The following is an 18,155-nucleotide window of genomic DNA, read 5'->3' as shown; positions in this document are numbered from 1 at the left end:
AATATGTACACAAGGAAAGACAAGGGATGGGTTGTGTTTCAAATCAGAGATAATGAGAAGGTAACATTGCCTCATCGTACGAGCAGGTAAAAATTAGGAGCCAATAGAGAGGAAATGGGTCAAATTCCACCCTGACATGTAATCTACAGTGACAAAGGGAATAGGAGAAGGTGTAAGAGCAGAGTACAAAGAAAGAACAAGCAGACATGAAGGTAAACTTATTTTATTGTAAAAAATTATGTACTATTCCTATAGCTGAAAAAAAGAATAAAGTGTAGATCATCAAATACTTCTAGAGACAAAAACTGGTTCAAATGCTGAATTCAGCCAGTGGATGAGGTGTACCAAATATATTACTTGCATTCGTCAACAATATTGTGTAGTTATGGAGTTGTAAAGGCCAGTATCCACTAGAAGATTTCCATGGATGACAATTGGACAAAGTAGTTTTATATATTGCTTTGTATTTAGACAGATGAATTAGCTGCCTTTATGGAAATGGTTAAAGAAGTACAGCCACCTCATCTCTATCACCAAATGCCCCTCCCTGTTTGGGAATATTCTATAAATGACACAGCAATGGAAAACATCAATATACCTGTGCACATTCAAACACGAACACAACAAATGCACACTGTGCAGTCAAAAGGAGCAACAAATCTAATATAATATATAACACATATATAACATATAGCAACAAATGCAGTTCTTAGAGGAATAATTGTAAATGATAGTCTATGGAGGGGTTACTTCTTCCTTTTGCTCCCTTTTGGTTGTCACAGGTCTAATACATGGCAGTCCTTCAGCCCTTTATAAGGACTCAGAATGTCCATTTCAGACATAGTTTTTTCTGTCATAACCAGGATTTGTTGACCTGGCAGCTGAATACGCCACTCTTGAAGTATTGTACTTCTCTGTTGGGGGGCAAGAACAGCAGAGCATTGCTCCTCCAAGCATAAGAAGAGCAGAGGCTGCCCATCCAATGTACATTGAGGAGCCAAGCTCTCTTTTTTGTGCTTCCACTACTAAAGGATTGTAGAAATCACGGATAATAGTGTTTGCAGACCAGGACACAGGGATAAGGGTCATCAGCCCAGAAAGGATAAAGATAACTCCAGACACAATCATTATCTTGGCTTTGGCTGACTCATCCTGCACGCAATTTGTACACTTGGCTCCAATGATGGAAATAAGAACTCCCAGCACAGCAATTACAATGGAGATCACAGTCAGGGCTCGAGCTGCCTGGAGGTCTTGAGGAAGAGCTAATAGAGAGTCATACATTTTGCATTGCATTTGCCCTGTGCTCTGCACCACACAGTTCATCCACAGCCCTTCCCAAATGGTCTGGGCCACAACAATGCTGGTTCCAATGAAGGCAGTGACTCTCCACATAGGTAGAGCACAGCATATCACAGACAATAGCCAACCGACGATAGATAGCGCCACACCTAGAATCTCCAGTCCCATAGACATGTTGTCAAGTAAGGATGGTGGGAAGGTTGACCAGAATAAGATCCTTAGAGAAATAGCTCTTATATCAACAGTCTCCTTAAGAAATGCCTGTCTTTAGTTGATCTCTAGCAATCTGTTGAGCCTGATCTCTCTGCCAGGAAGGTGCTCTTTGTAGTGAAGTATCTGTTGAAATAGATTGTCTATGACCCTTGTCTCCAGATGCAGAGTTGCGTGTGGTTCTGTGTCCTTTGTATGTCTGGGGCTCCTTCTCCCTTGCTTTTTTCTTCTGTACTGGTGCAATGACTTATTCAGCCCTGTATCTGGCTGACTGCTCTGCTTGGATGAGAGCCCAGGCTGCCCAGTAGAGAGTGTCCTTCAGGTAAATAGGTGGGCGGGTTCCTCTTGTCTAATGAAAGACTTTGCAAGGACTGGCAGGTGTTTAACTGATACCTGTGTTATATATCTGCATCAGGTGCAGCTAATGTCAACGTATTAACCGGGAGGAGGAAACCCTTAAAGGAACACTCACATTAATTGCCCACATGCATGAAACAAATGTAGAAATAAACAAAGAATTCCATTGGCAATCCAGACAATTGAATAAACGCAAAAATACATACAAAACCAAATTAAAAAGCAGACCTTTTCAACAAGATTTGCAAAGGTAAATTGTATAACATCTTATTTTCATGCATTTTAAAACCAATTTAGAATTATATATGTAGAATTGTTTTTTTCTGCTGGCCCTTTGTATATCTTGGTGTGACATCTGCTTCAGAAAGGCTCATTGTTTCCCAGTGATTATCGGTGGAGGGTTAATGTTTCTGGTGCAGTTTAAGCCTTTGAAGCATGTCTCGTCTAAAAAGAGGATCCTGGGACTTGTAGTTCTGCTACAGTGGTACTTTCATACACATAACACAGTATCAGCATTTATTTTAAATGTAACTTTTATAGTTCTTTCTATCCAGCATAAAGCCTCAAGCTTTGTACCATGATGAGAGTTTTCTGCATATGAAACTACCTGTCTCATCCAGTATTTCCTCTAATGGGAGGCTATTCCTTGCACAATGAATACAAAAGAAATCACCCAGAGGAAAAGAGACTGTTGGAAGGGCCCTGGTTAGCTCCTGTTACAGACTGAGCTCCGGTAACATCACACCACTGCACACTGACTGTTTGCATGAGGAAAGACTATGGGGAAAAAAAAATTAACTATTGAAAAAGCCAGGAGAGAATCAATTCACTTGTTAATTAACACTTGCGTTAGGTAGTAGCATGGGCAAAGTTTCCCCCGGTCCAGTTACTTATGGCACCCAACCATCAACTGAGAGTCATACTTGTAAATTCAATTTTACATTTCAGAAATGTGCAAAATTTGGCTAAAAATGAATAGCATGTTTACAGAACAAAGTCTACTAAAATAAATGGGAAGAAAAAAAAGCAATCAATTGCATAGAAACAGCAGTAGTTATTAAACAGTTTTAAACAGTTTTACAGGGATGGCAACTCTTATCCAGAATTCTCAGAACCTGGAGTTTTCCAGGTATCTTCATACCTTACGTCTGCTAGAAAATCATTTAAACATTAAATAAGACTAGTAGTCTGCTAGAAAATCATGTTAACATTAAATAAATTCAACAAGCTAGTTTTCCTTCTAACAAGGACTAAGGCTATGCGTTGGATCAAGTACAAAGTAGTGTTTTATTATTACAGGGAAAAAGGAAATAAAAAAATAAAAAAAGAGTATGCGCCTCTTTCACGATTTTAATCTCGTTAGGCAGGGCGTCACAAGATACCTGAAACAAATGGGATATTTGTCACCACTGGGAGGTTGTTACGCTGTGGGTGAAGGGGTTGGTGTGGCTTTGGTGCTGGGACCTTCTTTTATATCCTATAACACAATTAATGTCTTTACCATCGTGTACATTTTTGCTCCTATTAAACGACTGGGAGGGTGCTCACTGCGGGAGAAGGGGTTGTCTTGGCAACAGTGGGTAAATGGAATCATAAATTCATCGCCACAGCAAGCTTAGAGATGCACTTACTTATTACCTCTTTCAGTACCTGGGAGGGTTTATACTGTGGGCGAAGGGGTTGGTTCGGAATGGTTGGGAAATGGAAACTACTTCTGCTACCGCCGCAATAAATCTATGAGTCGCACCTAGATAGTGCCTCTTTCGGTCTAAACGCAGCAGTCTGCTACGATATTAATATTTTAGACGTTATATGCAGCGGTAATATCAAATTAAATGTATAAGATGCTATGCATGGTGGATCACCATTGTCTAAGGCTGATACCAGTTCACAACAAAACGCCACCATATAATTTTGTGGGATTGTTCGGCATATATTTTGCCGGAGAGATTTGTTTTAAACCCACTATCCTGTGGCATCTTGCCTCCCTGTACCGAACATATTTTTAATGGTGTCAATCTGGACTTTTTTCTTTCTTAATGATATTTATTAAAAGTTATGTTTTAACATATGTTGTGGGGTAGACATATGACTGTGTTTTTGGACTAAGCGGGATGGGAAGGTGCAAAGCAATAGGTCAATTCGTTTTCTTTTTCTTTTCTACATCTGTACTGGGAGTCTGCTGTCATGTTAACCGCATGTATTTTTAAATGTATTTAATTGGCTTAATAATCATCTTTTATCTTCATAATAAGTAAATCAAAACCTGAAATGTTTTTTAGGGACAAAGAGCACAGTCCCATTAACTGCCCTTGGGAGAATATTCATAGAAAGACAGAGACCTAATGATCCATCCGTTTCCAATGAGACAGTGAGTACCCACCCATATTCTCCAGAGAAAAACTCTTTTTTTTTTCTTCATTAACTCCATAGTGATGAGTGAAAATCAACCACTTACTATCAATATGAGAAGTCTTGTGAATTAATTCATCAGCCAGAGTAAGAGGACAAATAAAGGGCTTGCATTTCTTAGTGCTATTGCCAAATCTGCTTGTACAAGCACCTCTGTACTGTGTGCATTTCATCCAGGGGCATTTCAACATTAACAACAACCCCATTAAGTAGAGGTGCCAGAATGTTATATATAATAATATATTTTATAAATACAATAATGGTAATACATGTAGCTTGCTTAGTTATAGCAACAAGATTTTCTCATGCAGAAATTAAGTATGATGAGGTATTGAGCCAATTATAATTGTCTCTGAAACTTATGGAAAGAAGCTGGTCACAGTATATTAGATTTACTTTACAAGCCAGAAGTTTGCCATGGATGGTTTTCAATTCTGCAACACCTGGTCCTTGTTAAAATAAATCATATGATATATTAAAGGGTATACAAATGTGCAACATTAAGGGGGTTGTTTATCAAAATTCTCTCACTTTTTTCTGAAAACCACTCCGCACCAAATCCGCACAGACTTCCCCCGATTTATCAAATCATGAAAAAATCTGAATCGTATGATTTTTCCAGATTCATGCCGAAAACTACGATTTACTGATTTGACCCCTGAAACCTGCAACTTTTTCGGATTTGACAAACGAAACAAGATGGGACATCTGCCATTGACTTCTACATGAACTCGGTAGGCCAGAGTAGGAGTACTTTTTTATTCTGACTTTTAACAGAATAACAGAGATTTAATAAATCTCGGAAAATGTGAGTATTTTTTTCTATAAAAAAATGGTGTAAGTCTGACCAGAAAAAAATCTGACTTTAATAAATATCCCCCTAAAACTTTTAATGCTATTGTTAAAATACGAAAACAGAAAACTGCAAAACATAGAATTCCCATTAATGTATTCAGAAGCCCAAAAATACTGACATAGTCTCTTTAAAGGGGCAAATTCACTAACCTCGGAAAATTCGCCAGCGACGGCTTTGCTCACATTGCAACACTTCGCCAGGCGTAGATTCGCCAGGATAATGATAATTCACTAAAATCCGAAGTTGCGTCCAGGGCGCCGAACGATGGCGGAGTTGCGCTAGCGTTACTGCGGCAAGCAAAGCGAAGTTGCGCTAGCTTTGGCCAATTTGCATACGGCGGAAGGTTAAAGTTGAATGGACGTATATGTTGCAGCAAATACATTACACTACACAAGCCCGGGGAACCTTAATAAAAGAAAATAAAGTTGTTATATTGCCCTAGACATGAGCCCAGTGTATAGTTTATGTGCCATATGTTAGGAAATGTAGGGGGGAAGCCGGGTACCCCAGAAAAAATTTACGATCTTTTGCAGCCTATCACCCTGAAAAATTTAAAGATGCCAGCGTTTTTTGGGAGTGTTGGGTGGTGAAGGCAAGTCTGGCGCAAGAGGTAATGTTCAGTAAAATCTGCATCTTAGTGAATTTGCGAAGTAATGCTCTTTCGCCAGAGCAAAACTTCGTCTGGCGTAAGAGTGCAAAGTACTCCTAGAGTCTATATCCTTCGCTAGCGAAGTGACGTCATGCTGGCGAATTTTACAGCTCACCCTGCCTATAACTTGCACCATGAGACATTGCCATATTATGTAAGAGGGGGAGAAGGCTGGTGCAGGAAATTGCAGTCTAAAGCTGGCCATAGACGATCGAACGAATCCTCAAATCGTACAATTTTCGGACCATGTTTGGAGAGTCCCGACATTTTTCATCCCACGGAGATCGGTTGTTTGGACGATCGGACAGTTTAAAAGATTTCTGTCGGCTGCCGATAATATCTCTGCATGTATTGCTGATCGGACGATTTTCAGAGGGAGACTGTCACCAGCTTTGTCAGACATAACTTTCATACGATTGCTGTCAGGGGCAGAACATCGGCTGATCTTTTATTTTACTACTTTATTTAATCTGAAGTTTAGTGGCAGGTCAGGAGATTAGGAAATCCGATCGTTCGAGGATTTGAACGATCGGATCTTTGCGTCTATGGCCATCTTAAGGCAAGGCGTCTGTTTGCGTATCTTTCTTTTGTTAAGTAGATTTTCTCATTTGAATTAAATTAGGCTACAGTTTCCATGGAACTGTAACAGAGAGCCCCCCTCTAAACAAACCAAATGTCAGTTAGTTGAAAGACAAACCACTCATCCATCAACTTGTACTATGAGCTATCTCCCATAACCCTGAATCCCTTCTCTTGCTAAAAAGCCACCCAACCCCTTCTTAAAGCTATCTAATGTATCAGCCTGTACAACTGATTCAGGGAGAGAATTCCACATCTTCACAGCTCTCACTGTAAAAAACCCCTTCCGAATATTTAGGCGGAACCTCTTTTCTTCTAATCGGCATGGGTGACCTCATGTCAGCTGGAAAGACCTACTGGTAAATAAAGCATTAGAGAGATTATTATATGATCCCCTTATATATTTATACATAGTTATCATATCTCCCCTTAAGCGCCTCTTCTCCAGCGTGAACATCCCCAATTTGGCCAGTCTTTCCTCATAGCTAAGATTTTCAATACCTTTTACCAGCTTAGTTGCCCTTCTCTGTACCCTCTCTAATTCCATAATGTCCTGTTTGAGAGATGGAGACCAAAACTGAACGGCATATTCTATATGGGCCTTACCAGTGCTCTATTTAGTGGAAGAATAACCACCTCCTCCCTCGAATCAATGCCCTTTTTAATGCAGCTCAAGACCTTATTTGCCCTTGGTGCTGCTGACTGGCATTGCTTGCTACAGCCAAGTTTATTATCTACAAGGGCTCCAAGGTCCTTTTCCATTATGGATTTGCCAAAGCAGTCCCATATTGGATATTTTTGCATCTCATGTGCATAACTTTACATTTATCAACATTTATCTGCCACTTAGCTGCCCAGATTGCCAGTTTGTCAAGATGCAAGGATGCCACATCCTCTCCCCTGAGTCATTAATGAACAAGTTAAATAAAAGTGGACTCATTAATGAGCCCTGAGGAACCCCACTAAGAACCTTACTCCAAGTAGAGAATGTACCATTAACAACCACCCTCTGTATCCGATCCTTTAGCCGGTTTCCTATCCATGTGCAAACGAATTTATTAAGCTCAACAGCCCTTAGTTTCTAAAGCAGTCCCCCTCTGACCAGCATCTTAAGGTGGCCATACACTATAAGATCCGCTCGCTTGGCGACATAGCCAAATGAGCGGATCCTTTTCCCGATATGCCACTAACGGCAAGGCTATATCGGGGGTAATCTGAACGTTCGGCCCTATGGCCGAAGGATTGGATTACGACGAGCGCAATGGGCTCCGACGTGTTGGACGGGAGAAAAATCACACCTTCCCGATCGATATCATGTCCAGATATCAATCGGAAAGACCCGTCGGAAACCTCCATACACGGGCAGATTAGTTGTCAAATTGGTCTAAACGACCGATATCAGCAGCATTATCTGGCCACCTTTACTTACCTCATCATAAACAGCAATCACATTTGTCTAGGACAAATGTCATTTACTAGGACAACATTTTGAATGTGATCCCTTCACAAGCCTTTGAATAGTTTGCCCACCACAGACGTTAAACTTACTGGCCTATAATTGCCATGTGGCCTATGAACCAAATTTTGGCACATCATGGGTACATTCAGGCCCGGATTTCCTTATTTGGTGCCCCTAGGTCTCCAGGTCCTAACGCCCCCCACGCGTGCGTACGCACATGAATGCGCTGGGGAACTGCGGCTCCCCAATGCTCCATATAATATGGCTAAACTTTAGGCTGCCCCTGAAATTTTGCCCCCTTAGGCCCAGGCCTTTGTGGCCTCACCATAAATCTGAGCCTGGGTACATCTAGGAATTCCAATTGGTCACCAACAAATATGGACTTGCTCTCAATTGGTAGAAAGTTCAGTAGTATTTAAATAGGCATTGTATCCCTACTAGTATCTCAAAGGGTCCTGAAATGCCTCTTTGTGATCTGCTATAGATTTTGAAAGCCACATAATAAGATACTAGTATAGGCAATGCCTCATGCAGAATCGCTGTCAAATGTTTTATTTATTAATAATTGTAGCCTCTAGATAGCTTCTACTTACTATTTTAGTAAAGGCACAGACAGGGCTGGAACTAGAGCTAGGCAGGAGAGGCACCTGCCTAGGGCACAACTATGGGGTGGGGACGCTGGGCAGGTACGCAAGATTTTGCATCTTGCTGCAAAATCCACCGCATCTGCCTGCACCCGAGTGGAGGTAGAGCAGCAGCGAAGGGGCTGATTCTTGGGGGCACATTTACTAAAGGGCGAAGTGACTAACGCTGGTGATAATTCACCAGACACCCTACTTTATCTACATAAATATATGATTCAAACATATTTGATTTAACGACAAGTTGGAGAGAAAATTTGATTTAAATAGAGCTTAACTATATATAATAGAGGGAATACTGTCCTATATAGGGTTACCATCTGTCCAGTTTTAACACAGGCAGCCGGGTTTTTTGGAGGGCTGTCCAGGTGAAATATGGACAGGGCTTTAAAATGAATGGCAAAAAACTTCTTGCCATTATGGGTGGTTTGCACCTAACCGTGCAAAATGCCTTTGTACTCTTTTTTCACCCAATAACCTGATTTGAGCGTTTTACCTGCGCCAATGTCTATCACCCATAATGGACAGGAAATGTTGCCTTTATGGTTACAAATAGAACACTGCCAAGGAAATTTTTTGATAAATGTTCTTCCAGAAAAGCTATTTTTTTCTGATAGTGGTAAGGCCTTTATAAAAAAGGGAATCAGTCAACAATGACATTGATACGTTTTATGGCTTGTTTAAATCTCTAGAAGGTGTTGATGAAGGAAAAACTGTCAGCCGCTGATACACCTTAGATACCAATTGAAATATATACCATATGTAAAAGCCTCACTTAACTGAACTGCAAATTGTACAGTAATTACTATTATCAAATAATAGCCAGAGATACAGAGTATGCTGTTTAGATTAGCCAAGACCTTTCTGTACAATACTGGTTTATATTGATTCAGAATGTTACAGTCTAGCTAGCTGATTGAGGTGCTTGTTTCCTTATTCAGCACTGACCTCTAGTCATCACAACTGTCGGCCTCAGAGAATAAATAACATTTGGAGTTTTTAATAAAAACACATTCCAGAAATATACAATAATAGATTTGAGCTAAATGACTCCACTAACACCCACGTCAGCACTTTCTCATTTCTCTATTCTACAAGCGCACTGCCAATGAGTCCTTAGGCAATACATCAACAAGCATCACCCCCTTGTGCCGTAGTCTTAAGGTGGCCATACACTATAAGAGCTGCTTGTTTGGTGAGGTCACCAAACGAGCGGATCTTAACACGATATGCCCACTAATGGCTGGGCATTATTGGTTGAATCCGGATTACAATGCTGCGAATGGGACCGGACTGGATAAACTAGCCGATGCAGTCCTAGATCGCAAAAAGAATCAACTTGACCGATCGATATCTGACCGATTTTTGGCCTGATGTCGATGGGGAGGACCCATCGGGAGTCCCCACACACAGACAGATAAGCTGCCGATTTGGCTTAATTTTTTTTTAAAAGCCATGGATTTAGCTAAAGCTGTTTTTAACTGTATTACTTAATTAAGAATTCAAAAGTCAAAACAATCTTTCTCTTATGCTTGGGCCCAGGGGCTTTTCAGATAAGGGATCTTTCTGTAATGTGGTCACCAAAAATCATTAAACATTTACGGGGTTAGGCCAGAGACACATGCGGGAAAGCAGTTCAGGGAGATTAGTCGCCCGAAGAAGAGGCAATTTGTCGCCGGGAGATTAATCTCCTCGAATTACGCGTGTGTCCGAATGCCAAAGACTCAGAAAATTCGAGTTTTTTTACTGTAAAATCCAAATTTTTAATTTAAAAAAACATATATTTTTCTGGATTTATTATACCCCAAGGATGGGAAAAGTCAGAATCCGAAAATCCAGCATCTCAGAACTGCTGAGGTTGTATATAAATCTGTGCTGGGTTTCGTGCAATAATCCGAAGATTTTGTGGTTTTTGGGCAAAAATCTAAAAAAATCGAATGATTCGAGTTTTTTACCGCACAGGAAATTTTCGGGAAAATTTATTGAGAAATAGAGGAAAATAACCCGTGTGAATTTGGTTGGAGTAGATATCAGAAAATAATGAGATATTTTAGCATTTTGATAAATAACACCCTAAGGATTGTTTTGCCCCCAAAATGGATTCATGCAGCTTAGTTATCATCAACTACAAGGTACAGGTTTAGGTCCTGTTATCCAGAATGCCCTGGATCTGGATCTTTGTGTAATTTGGATCTCTTTACTTTAAGCCTGCTAAAAAATAATTTCAGCATTAATCAAGCTTAATAGGATTGTTTTGCTTTCAATAAGGATTAATTATATCTTAGTTTGGAACAAGTACAAGCTACTGTTTTATTATTACAGAGAGAAAAAAACTGAATTATTTGGGATTTTTGTATTTGGGAAATAGTAACAATAGCCAAATGCAATTTTAATCCAATTTTGTGCTTCTTAACTTCACATATAACATGCAGTATATACAGAACTGCTGCAGGGGTAATATTATAATTCCGATTGCACCATTCTTATGATATTAGGCTTTTATTATTCAGTGAGTTGGGTAAATCACACAGGAAATCTGTAGTGGAAAAAATGATAACTTCCATATCAAAGTATTAGTATTACCTTTGTACATAGTGTGTCAGCCTCTAGCAACGCAGCAGCAAACATTCTGAATCACCCATGTCGAACATAAGTATCAAAGGGCAAAGTGTCAATTGCTTTTCTAGGCAAATTTTCTTTTTAGGTCACAAAATTTCAGCCACAAGAGAAAGCAGAGCTCAAAGTACAGAAGATAAAAAAATACACAGGCAGAAAGATCTGTTTGTTATATTCCATGAGGCAAAATTTGTGAGAAAAACCCTTCCAGGATGGCAAATTCCAATGTGCACATAAAACTTCCTTAATGGCCACCGTGGCAAACCTCTTTTCTAAGGGGAACTACATAGGGGTTGGCTCAAAAAGAAAAACCACTCCTTGTCATTATTTTATTAAGTTCTATGGGCTGTTCTGCTCCTCTAGAGGTGCTCTTTTTTTTGACGCACAACGCCATACAATTCTATGGGTGTCATTTTTGCGCGAAACAAGGCGAAAAAATTCACCCATCCCTAGTGATGGTAAAATTTGTCCCATTTTGCTTCGCCAAAAAAATAGACAATTTCGGAAATTTTCGCCAATGCGCAAAAACTTGCGAAACTCATTGAAGTGAATGGGCGTCAAAATTATTTTGACGAGCGTCAATTTCGCCACCCGCGACAATTGTTCTACATGCACCTATTTTTGTCAAATGCATTAAAGTCAATGGGCGTCCGAATAATTTTGATGCGTGACAATGTTTCTGTGCACCTCTACTCTGATGCGCGCTACATTTTTTCAATGTCGCAAATTTATTGGCCAGTGGCCAATGGTGAAATTCTTAGCACATTCGTGACTGGCGAATTTATTCGCCCATCACTAGTTCTCATTATGTGCATGCAGGTGACCCAACATTGAGAAAGTTTAGCATAGGGCTTACTAGGGTTTTTTTATTGCAAAAATAGTATTTTTTCCTTCAACTGGAGTGCTGCTCCTATCAACACACACTACGATTGGGAAACAGTTTTGCTATGACTGTATGTTACTCACCTCCCAACATTTTGGAAATATAAAGAGGGACAAAAAGATTTGCTGCACGTAGCACAGTAGAATTTTTTGACTATGCCCATTTTTGTGACCATACCCCCTGTAATTTCAAAAGGCTAAAATCAGGAAAGACTTACTATTTAGTGAAGATGGAGCCCAAATATAAAAATGAAAAAACGTTATTAGGACATACTGTAGCCTGACAGGTTTCGTGCCAAAGGTGGGCACTTATTTATAGGCTCAGGCTTCCAGAGAAATCTGCTCCTCCGCCTTTTCCAAATTCAGCCAAATCTGGGTTCCTGGCAGAGCTGAATTCTGACTTAACAATCATGTGACTTTTTAAAGAATCACGAGACTTTAGACTTGGGGGCACAGTTACTAAGCTCGAGTGAAAGATTAGAATAAAAAATACTTCGAACTTCGAAGTTTTTTTTGGCTACTTCGACCATCGAATTGGCTACTTTGACCTTCGACTACGACTTCAAAACGAACAATTCGAACTAAAAATCGTTCGACTAATCGACCATTCGATAGTCGTAGTACTGTCTCTTTTAAAAAAACTTCGACCACCTACTTTGCCACCTAAAACCTACCGAGCACCAATGTTAGCCTATGGGGACCTTTCCTCTGATCGAAGGGAAAATCGTTCGATCGATGGATTAAAATCCTTCGAATCGTTCGATCAAACGATTTTTCCTTCGATCGAACGAAATGCGGTAAATCCTCTGACTCCGATATTAGAAGTCGAAGGATTCTACTTCCATGGTCAAATATCGAGGGTTAATAAACCCTCGATATTCGACCCATAGTAAATGTGCCCCTTGATGTTTTTTTGACTAATTTTTTGCTGTTTTTTTTCTCCCTACTTTTGCTAACTTCCATATGCAAGTACAGATTCAGAAAATAATGTAGCCAAATATCTTGTGGTGGATTCAGAATTTGGCAAAATCCTAAGATTGTGGGTTTACTACATACCTACGTAAAAAATTCCGCTGATTAAACTGATCCAAATATGAATATTAAAATTCAATTGCAATTTCTTAAACTGCATCCTCTGTGAATAAAAAAATACACATTAGTCGCCCAGTGGTTGAAATCTCTTGATTTGGATTTGGTTTGGCTAAATATTCAAGGGATACTGTCATGTGAAAACATGTTTTTTTAAAAATGCATTAGTAAATAGTGCTACTCCTGCAGAATTCTGCACTTAAATACAGTTTTCAAAAGAGCAAACTGATTTTTTTTATTTAATTTTAAAATCTGACATGGGGCTAGACATATTTTTATTTCCCAGGTGCCCCACTTCATGTGACTTGTGCTCTGATAAACATCAGTCACTTTTTACTGCTGCACTACAAATTGGAGTGAAGTCACCCCCTCCCCTCCAGCAGCCCATCAACAGAACAATGGGAAGGTAACCTGATAACAGCTCCCTGGTAGATCTAAGAACAGCACTCAATAGTAAAAATCCATGTCCCACTGTGACCCCTTTGGTTAAAGTGGAGTAGGAGAAACATTAGCCTGTCTGAAAGCAGTTCCATCCTAAGGTGCTTGCTGTTTCTGAAATCACATGTCCAGGCAAAATGACCTGAGATGGCGCCTACAAACCAATATTACAACTAAAAAAATCAAAACTTGTTGGGTTAGGAATGAAATTGTACATACAGTAGTAGATTTAGTAAGGGATTGAGGGTGTGTTGGAAATGGTTCAGCAGAATGGAAGATGCATGGGTAGGATTTTAAAGGGTTGGTCCCGCATGTATATTTAAGGAAGAAATATTTACAATATGGTGGGGTTAGTTGGTAAATACATGTATTTCAGCATGGGTGAAAGGTTTATTGCAGATCATTCTATGGGTTCATAATGGCTGTGTGACAGCACCAAGGTTGACCCCATTATTATTTTGGCTTAATGGGGTAGTTCACCTTTAAATTAACTTTTAGTATAATGTACACTGTGATATAGTAGGAAACAAACTCAAATTGGCTCTCTGTTCTTTTTCTTCTTTGTGATTTGTGAATGATTTAGCTTTTGGCTTCAAACTTAAGCTGGCCATAGATGTTGAGATTTTTAAAAGATCCGATAATCATCGTGAGACCACGATTATCTCGGAACGATCGTACGATCGTACGAATTGTCCATCAACTAAAAAGACCAATTTGCCAGGAAAACAAAGGGGAGCTGCCTGCTTGGCCCTGCAAACATAGATAGATTGCACTGGGACCGACAAAGATTTTTTAACCTGGCCGATCAATTTCCTGACAGATGTCGGCCGAAAAATCGTAAGATGTTCGATCGTTCGATTCCCACTAACCGCACGATAATTACGAAGGATTGGTCGGACTTTGCTAAAATCAGTCGTTTGGCAAGAGAAATCTTTGCATCTTTGGGGACCTTTACAGAGGTCTGGGGTAAATCAAATAAGAATAGAGCTATAAAATGTGAAATCAGAACATTTACATGAAACAGAGAGAAGGAAATGCACATTGTGAGAAAATTCCATATGTCTTCACACTTTGACCAGTTTTGCAACACTAAGCAATCAGATCAATAATGTTAAATAAAGATAAGGGTGTTACAAAACTTTATCTGAGGCCTGCTTCTTATTTTCAGAAGTGGAAAGTGTGTACAGAAGGCTATTTAACAGTAATAATTGTCTCCAATGAGAATGAGCTGACGAGCACTGGTGTTTCAGCTCTCTGATAGGAGATTCTCATATTGAATTGGGCTACTAAACTTCATAGAAGTAAGAGTAAGAGAGGGTGTAGAAAAACTTTGTTCAATCTGTCCCTTCAGAGCAGCTTTATTGTTAGGTAATGGGTATACTCCAGACAATAGGGTTAATTTAATTTGCCATGTTTTATACCAGGGCTGGAGTAGGGATAAGCAGGGCAAAGAGGTGCCTAGGGGGTCCGAACTGAAGGGGGCACAATTTGAATTTCTGCAACTTTCCACCCTTTCTGCATGGAGCACTGGACATAGGGAAGTGGCAGTTGCAGCAAACAGTGGGCATGGAGAAGGATCAGGTCTAGCGGCTTGTTTTTTGGGGAAATCAGGTCTAGCCACTTCTTTTTGGGAGAAAGTGGTAAAAGGTCTAGCGACTAGTTCACCCGGGGGAGGAGGGGGGAAAGGGGATCAGATATGGCAGTTGGTTGCATGGGAAAGGGGGGATCAGGTCTGGATTTGGTGGAAAGCGGGATCGGGTCTGGTAGTTGATTGTGGGGGAAAGGGGGATGGGATCTGGTGACTGTTTTGGGGGGGGGAAAAGGGGATTGGGTCTGGTGGCTTGTTGTGAGAGAAAGGGAGATCAGGTCTGGCAGTGGATGGCTTCTTACCAGCGAATAGGGGGCAGGTCTGCCCTGGGATTCAAATTAGGCCCTGGCACTTCAATTACACAGCAGCCAAGAGTGTCCCACAGCCTAATAAATAGTGACTGTCTATGGCACGGGCGCTGCTGCCATGAGGCGAGTTGAGAAACTCGCCAAGGCCCGGATTTGTGGCAAGGCCACAAAGGCCCTGACCTAGGGAAGTGGAATCTCAGGGACAGCATGCCGCCCAGCTGCATTCGTATGCGAGTTCTACTGGTGCATGTGCGCACGTGCAGGAAGTGGACAGGTAGGGAACAAAAGGGAGGAGACTGGAAGGGGAGGGGAAGGGGAGGAGATGCAGAAGGGGACGTGAAGGAGATGGGGTAGGAAAAGCAGATGTGGGGGCACCTGGATAGTTAATCTGGCCCTGAATTTATTTCAGGTGGCAGCAACCCTCAAGTTACCAAGGGTGGCAAAACACTCTCCCGGTCATTTTAAGAACTGAAATTCCATGTTTTAAATTGGAATTTCAGGCTCTTCTAGTGCAGAGAGCGAAATTGTGCTGTGACGGCATTCCTATAGGTAAGCGCTGGGGGCAGGGCAGAGGCAAAGGGCAGACCTTCTCTGGACAGCAAGGGGTATAAAAACACTCCTGCTGTGGTATCTCACAGCAGCCTCTCTGGCATTTGCCAGAATCCACAGATTTCCAATCCAGTCCTGATGGAGGGGTGGCAGGGATGGAGCTAGCTTTGGGCGCCAGAATATGTCCTCCTGGCTCTGTTTTTGTCCACAATTTTGTTGGTTTGGGGATTAAGTGAATTTCAGCAATCAGCATTATAATTATGTTTGTGTTTGATTCATAGGGTGCGTCTGCTGCAGCCTGCAAAGGGATCTCAGTGACTTCTGGGAGCTGTAGTGTAAGAAAGGTGGAGAGCACTAATTCTGCATTTTGCAGCAGTCACCCAGGGCTACTTTTGTGCCTCCTCTAAGGAATGGATATCTTATTTGCTTGCAGAAAGCTTTCGAGAGAGAATGTAGTACAGCTCTGAGAATGCCCTGAACCCACACATCCAGTCACTGTGGATAGCTTTCATTGCAAGAGCCTGGCAAAAAGAGGAGCAGAAAGTAGCGGGAAATTATTTTCAGCAAATTATATTTGTCTAATTAATGTATTCTTTTGTCAGAATATGCCGATTATGCAGCCATAATTGGAAATTAAGATTCAAGACATCTGAGTACAGATGTAGTCAGACTTATTTTGTGTTTTATTTTGAAGTTTAACAAAGGCTGGAAAGCTACAGACTGGACTAATCCACCAGCCAATAGGATGCTGGGAGTTACATGTGCATTCAGGATAGTGGTTAAACTGGCCAAACATATTATTTGTGGTGCTGGGAAACAGTACCATGATCAGTTGTTTTAGATGTTTTAGTTATTAACCCTTATTTGACTGCCAGAGTAAGTTAACAATTAAATAACTTTCTAAACTTCCCCAACTGGAAATCAGAAATAAATGGGTCATTTGGAATATTCAGGAAATAAGAGGTACCGGTAACATGATTTGGCCACACACACTGATATATATATATATATATATATATATATATATATATATATATATAAAAACAAAAAAAAACAGCACAAAGGGTCTTTTCTATTCTTTTCTATTCTATTTCACTATATGTTCCACGAAAGTTATTACTGGCGCAGACAGTAGTCACTGCGACATGTTAGACACAAGTTTCGTTATCAACTCTTGGGAAATTAGTAAGCACAACTGTAATGGAAAAATGTAAATGTATAGTGATCCTGTACTATTTCCCAATGTTTCTATTAATTCAAAGTGATACAACTAGTTGTGCCTTAGAACACTTCAGCCACAGCTCCACCGTGAGTGCTGATTACTTCCATTCTAAGAATCCTCTTTATTCACTTATTTCTATTTAAAGGAGAAGGAAAGGTTAAAACTAAGTAAGCTTTATGAGAAAGGTCTATATAAATTCACCATTACACCCTCAAAGTAATGCTGCTCTGAGTCCTGTATCAAAAGAAACACAGCATTTCTTTCCTTCTATTGTGTACACATGGGCTTCTGTATCAGACTTAAACCAACAGGGCTAGGGCATGAGCATGCTCAGTTGCTCCTCTCTCCCCCTCTCTTTTCCCCATCCTTCCTCCACTCCCTGCTGTAATCAGAGCCCAAAGCTATGAGTGAGCAGGGACAGACTCAGGCAGGAAGTGATGTCACACCAAGCATATATGGCAGTTGCTATCCTAAACAAACAGAGAAAGCTTCTAGAGCTTTTTACTCAGGTATGACAAAGCATTCTGCAGAATAAACACAGTGTTATAGCTTGCACAATTATGGCTCATCTATTGGCAATAAACTGCCTTAGTGCTTTCCTTTTCCTTTAAGTTCCTACGTATAATGTAATAACTAGGTGTGTCTTTTTTGGCAGCCATTTTCTGCACAATTTTTAAGTAAATTTCACTTACACTTTCATTTTGAAATGAATTGCTTAGTAACAGTAAACACAATACGATTGCAGACTATATTCAAGCACACCCAGCGAGTCTGGTACATTCCACAATCATCATGACGGGAGAAAAATAATTACCTAAAATATTACAATAATTTGTATTTATCTCTGTGTTGGTAAATTCTTTTCACAGTTTTTCCTGCATGATGGCAGTAATTGGACGGGAAAGCTCACCTTGTCACCTTCTGCCTATATATTGCACATTTCATGTTTGCATATTTATTGTGTATTTTTAAGTGCCTTTTTGTGATATGTACTAGCT

General features: G+C 40.3%; 1 protein-coding gene across 1 annotated transcript; it reads right to left on the bottom strand.

Annotated features, from left to right (window-relative positions):
* Window positions 1-207: 207 nt before the first annotated feature.
* LOC108709321 (claudin-3) lies at window positions 208-2,388 on the bottom strand. The gene has a single exon (XM_018249057.2). It carries the CDS (start codon window positions 1,474-1,476, stop codon window positions 835-837), a length of 642 nt encoding a protein of 213 aa, XP_018104546.1. The 5' UTR covers window positions 1,477-2,388; the 3' UTR covers window positions 208-834.
* Between the last annotated feature and the right edge of the window lie 15,767 nt (window positions 2,389-18,155).

Source organism: Xenopus laevis, chromosome 2S (genome assembly GCF_017654675.1).
Source record: "Xenopus laevis strain J_2021 chromosome 2S, Xenopus_laevis_v10.1, whole genome shotgun sequence".
Classification (NCBI taxonomy): Eukaryota; Metazoa; Chordata; class Amphibia; order Anura; family Pipidae; genus Xenopus; species Xenopus laevis.
This window is presented reverse-complemented; position numbering and strand designations above follow the sequence as displayed.

Excerpts from the sequence above, each read along its gene's own strand:
- LOC108709321 (XM_018249057.2), bottom strand. The coding sequence starts at position 1,476 with ATGTCTATGGGACTGGAGATTCTAGGTGTGGCGCTATCTATCGTCGGT.